This window comes from Colobus angolensis, unplaced genomic scaffold (genome assembly GCF_000951035.1).
Source record: "Colobus angolensis palliatus isolate OR3802 unplaced genomic scaffold, Cang.pa_1.0 Scaffold335, whole genome shotgun sequence".
Lineage (NCBI taxonomy): Eukaryota > Metazoa > Chordata > Mammalia > Primates > Cercopithecidae > Colobus > Colobus angolensis.
Genome location: NW_012116655.1, coordinates 1110308 through 1115323, shown reverse-complemented (window position 1 = coordinate 1115323; position 5016 = coordinate 1110308). Strand labels below are relative to the sequence as shown.

The 5016-nt window shown below is 54.0% G+C and overlaps 1 protein-coding gene across 1 annotated transcript in view; it reads right to left on the bottom strand.

The window, feature by feature from the left end:
* The window catches only part of FLCN (folliculin), a 17903-nt gene that overhangs the window by 9075 nt on the left and 3812 nt on the right, over window positions 1–5016 (bottom strand). Inside the window, exons 4-6 of the mRNA XM_011952156.1 lie at window positions 3379–3600; window positions 1961–2121; window positions 986–1077 (exon numbers count right to left, since the gene is read on the bottom strand). Of these exons, the coding sequence (XP_011807546.1) occupies window positions 986–1077; window positions 1961–2121; window positions 3379–3600 (475 nt within the window). The remainder of the gene's footprint in view (window positions 1–985; window positions 1078–1960; window positions 2122–3378; window positions 3601–5016) is intronic.

Sequence of the window (5016 nt, the reverse complement as noted above, 5' to 3'; positions counted from 1 at the left end):
GAGCCCGAAACCCCACACTGCGCATGCCCAGCACACCTGCGTTTCCAGAGCCCGAAACCCCACACTGCGCATGCCCAGCACACCTGCGTTTCCAGCTCTCACAAAGGCTTCGACAGACCCAGCTCTTTGTGCTAAAAAGCTCACCAAGACACTGCCCTTGCCATCTGCACGTGCCTAGAAACACGATTGGCACTATAATAAATGGCTCCAGGGCCAGCCAACCCACAGGGCATGGGAGTGGATTCCCAGACTTTGCCTTTCCTGACCGGGTTCCACTCTTGCTAAGAGTCCACTGGCAAAGCTTATTTGAGGGAACGCCTGCACTTGTCTGCAAAAACACCTCGAAATAGCTCCAGCTGTTTGGAAGGCCGGTCATTTGCAAGCAGAAGCATGGGAAGCATTATTAATGACTCATGGTGTGGAACAATGGTCGTAACCACAGACCTGTTGTACCAAGATCAAATCATCCCTGATGGAAAGCTTGGCCAAGACTGGCCCAGTGCTTCTGGGCTGGCGACACAGTGCCAGGATCCCCAGACACAGGGCCCTGAGCCCCAGATCAGGAACCTGGGGAAACCCAGGCACCTGGGAGGTCAGGGAACCACTGCCCTTGATGGAAAACTTAGGTCCAACTGAAACAGAACACTTTATTTGTAAAGGAACAAAGACTGTTGACCAGACCAAGCACTTGGCTATCACAAAATTGGGACGAGAAGCCTTCTATCAGCCAGTTCTCTCTAGGGACAGCCCACCTGTGAATTTTCCCCACCCAGCTGGGGAACAGATTCTTTCACACGGGGTCAAGGCAAATGAGACAGGAAATCACAATCACACCGAGATCAGAGGGTGAGCTTCCGGAAGGCTCCTTCGGGGCTGATTCAGAGCCGCATTTCCCTCCCTCAGCTCTTCCTGCCAGGAGAGCAGAGAGCTGGTACCGCCCCACGGCCATCTGGGCCAAGGCCCCGGCAACGGCACCCCGCCTCACCAGCGAGCTTCTCCATCTGGACCAAGGTGTCCTCGGTCGGAGCACCTTCCAGGAGCTTCTCGGTCAGCCGGCTGCCACACGCCTTCAGGAGCCTGGAGAACACAGCGCCAGCTATGAGCCTTCTCACCAAAGGAAAAAGCAAACCTGACGCTCACCCAGCCCCTGATCCTACCAGTTTAAGGAAAACATGGGTATAAAAGACCACCACCGGGGCACAACCAGCCAGATCCCGCATGCAGGCAGTTCCATAAGCCAATGACCAAGGTCCTTCAATAGACGGATGGGAGGAATTTGGACAGGAGGGGATGCAAGGGGGAGCTGTTCTAAACCAGAGAGACTTGGGGTGCTGCTCCGATGCCAACGCAGTCATTTGTGAGACAAAAGGGAAACTGCACAAGGGCCTGCAGCCTGGAGAACACTCAGGAGTCTGTCTGTTTTGTTGGACATGATCATGGTATTATGATTATATTTATGGCTGGAATGATACAACTCAGATTTGCTTTAAAAAAAAAAAAAAAGGGCCAGGCACGGTGGCTCACACCTGTAATCCCAGCACTCTGGAAGGCTGAGGCGGGTGGATCACGTGAGATCAGGAGTTTGCAACCAGCCTGGCCAACATGGTGAAACCCCGTCTCTACCAAAAATACAAAAATTAGCTGGATGTGGTGGCAGGCACCTGTAGTCCCACCTACTTGGGAGGCTGAGGCAGGAGAATAACTTGAACCCAAGAAGAAGCGAGTTCCACCTCAATAAGTTTTCTGCACACTCAGGGGAAGAGGCCCAGAGAACAAGGACTCTCAGCCCAGATCTGTGCTCACTGACAAGTGCCCACAGGCCAGCGCTCCTCGCAGAGGCAGCAAGAAAATTCGGCTAAGTACCGTTCTCCTAAATCTGTGGGAGAACAGATACAAGCCAACCAATGTATCGTGACTGCTCTACACTAATGGATATGCCAAAAGCGGAGGCGCCTGTTACCAGGCAAATGAGGTGTGCAGGCACGCCCACAAGTTGTCATCACTTGTCAGCGATGTCAGTGAGCGGGCGGCATTGCCGTTCCTCTGGTGTAGGAATGGCGTGAAGGCTGTGTTCATCCTCTGAGCACGCTGTGGGCATCCAAACTGCTCTGCCTCAAACACCTGAAATGCAAAGGGAAGGGACGGCTTCTTTTAGCCAAAGCTGCCGGCAGCCCGGACCCCCACTCGTTCACAGCCACCTCTAGGACCTGACTCCTGGAGGCTCAGTCCCACTGCACTCTCTCGAGGCAAAGCACACAGGTGCCACCAGTCCAATTGTTCCCAACAGCATAGCTCCGCCCCCGGCTAGATCAGGAGCCACCTGAGCACAGGAATCGGTTGAGCTTCTCCTGTCCCCTTCCTAAAGAGCGACTCAAGGCACCCGGGGGGATTCTCGTGAGTGGCCATCTGCGCTGCTCCCCACCTGTCTCTGCCTCCCCTTCTGGGTACACTACTTGGCTAACGCACACGTGACTGGCTCTGGCCAACAAGCTGAGAGAAACAAGGCTCCTAGCACCATCCATGCTTCTGGAGGGCAGAAGGAGCAACATTTTTTATTTTTCTTTTTTTTTTGAGATACAGTCTCACTCTGTCACCCAGGCTGGAGTGCAATGGTGCGATCTCAGCTCACTGCAACCTCCGCCTCTCGGGTACAAGTGTTTCTCCTGCCTCAGCCTCCCAAGTAGCTGGGATTACAGGCATGTGCCACCATGCCCAGCTAATTTTGTATTTTTAGAAGAGAGGGGTTTCTCCATGTTGGTCAAGCTGGTCTCAAACTCCCAACCTCAGGTGATCTGCCCACCTCAGCCTCCCAAAGTACTGGGATTACGGGCGTGAGCCACTGCGCCCGGCCTAGGGGCAACATTTTCATAAAGCTACCACTCTGCCTGCCAGGACAATCACAGCAAGCAGAGCCCCGCTCTCCTACAAAGCACACAGCATGGGCAAGAAACGGGCCCTATGGCTTGAAGGTGCTGAGATCCGGAGGCTGTTTGTTACCAGAACATGACCTGGCCTGAGCCGCAACTCCACAGCTGGAGGCCTACGTTCGGCGGTGCAACTCTATGGGATTACTAGACATCCCTGAGACAAAGGCCAGAGGAAACAAAGATACCAGGGGTCTGACTGCAGCAAAGAAACCAGAGCTCAGCTAGAACCAGGACAGCGGGGGCAGGAGAGACCAGTAAAGCAGGCGGGATGGCCTGGGAGGCTCCCCACCACGACCTCCAGCCCTGAAGCCAAGAGACTACAATTCACACAATGCAGTGGCTGCAAGCGGAGGGGAAGACGCCACCCGGGCTCCAGGCTTTAACCTCAGCACAGAGCGACTCCTGCAGTGCAGGGCCCCCTGCCACCCTGGCATCTCGTCTCTGCATTCACCTTGAGTGCCTTGCCCTGGAGCTCATCAATGATTCCCCGGACCTTCCCCAGCAGGAAGGGCCAGGAGTTGATGAGGTAGATCCGGTCCATCATGATGGTGATGATGCTGTACCAGCGCTGGAAACCCCTGGCCAGGCTGTCCTTGATGAAGAAGGTGTGGCTGAACACAAAGCCGTGCTGCTCATCTCCGAAGAAGATGGGGCCTTCGCGGCCAGGGCAGACCTGGAGGGACACCAGCGACTCAGACAGCCCTTTCCTCGCTTAGTGGTACCAAATCAAAGCCTCTTCGTCAGACTTTTCAGTCAGCTGGCACAAATCAGCCAGCGTTAATAACAGGGGAGAGTGGCACGATGGGGACCATGAGAGCTAAAGACTGTCCTCTTCTGCTCCTGTGGTCAAGCTGCCAACACCACTTGTCATCGTGGACTGCAAGGGCCAGCAACAAGGTTCACTGCTTTTTTTCCACCTTGAGCCATAAATAACTCCCATGCATATGTCACACCTCTCCCAGACTCAAATGTATCAGCTTACTCACCCGTGGCATGCAGAAGAACCAGCAGATCAAAGCAGCCACTGTACTTTCCCTGCACTGAAATCTGCACATTTTATTCTTTTTTTTTTCGGGAGGGGGGCGGTCTGGAGTCTCGCTTGTCACCCAGGCTGGAGTGCAGTGGCATGATCTTGGCCCGTTGCAACCTCCATCTCCTGGGTTCAAGTAATTCTCCTGCCTCAGCCTCAAGAGTACCTGGGATTACAAGTGTGTGCCACCACGCCTGGCTAATTTTTTTGTATTTTTATGAGACAGGGGGTTTCACCATGTTGGCCAGGCTGGTCTTGAACTCCTGACCTCAGGTGATCTGCCCACCTCGGCCTCCCAAAGTGCTGGGATTACAGGAGTGGGTCACCACGCCTGGCCCCACATACTTTCTTCTTCTAAGAGGACTTCAGTCCCTCCTCACGACATACTTACTCTTCCTTAACACACAATTCTAAGACATGCTGAGCTGCCTGCTAGCAGACCAGAGGTAGCAAATTAAAAGGAGAGGACAGCTGAGGGCAGGCACACAGCCACACTGAATGAGAACAGCAAGGGAGCTCGGTGTGTCTGACTGGGTGGACACTGATAACAAGGAAGCGTAGTAACTGAACGACGAATTCTTTTTTTTTTTGAGATGGGTTTCTCTCTGTTGCCCAGGCTGGAGTGCAGTGGTGCGATCTCGGCTCACTGCAAGCTCCACCTCCTGGGTTCACACCACTCTCCTGCCTCAGTCTTCAGAGTAGCTGGGACTACAGGTGCCTGCCACCACACCCAGCTGATTTTTTGTATTTTTAGTAGAGATGGGGTTTCACCATGTAGATCAGGATGGTCTTGATCTCCTGACCTCGTGATCTGCCCGCCTCGGCCTCCCAAAGTGCTGAGGTTACAGGAGTGAGCCACCGCACCCGGCCGACGAATTCTTTGTAACAAACAAAGACCTGGCCAGGTGCGGTGGCTCAAGCCTGTAATCCCAGCACTTTGGGGGGCCAAGACGGGTGGATTACAAGGTCAGGAGATCGAGACCATCCTGATCTACATGGTGAAACCCCGTCTCTACTAAAAAATACAAAAAACTAGCCGGGCGAAATGGCGGGTGCCTG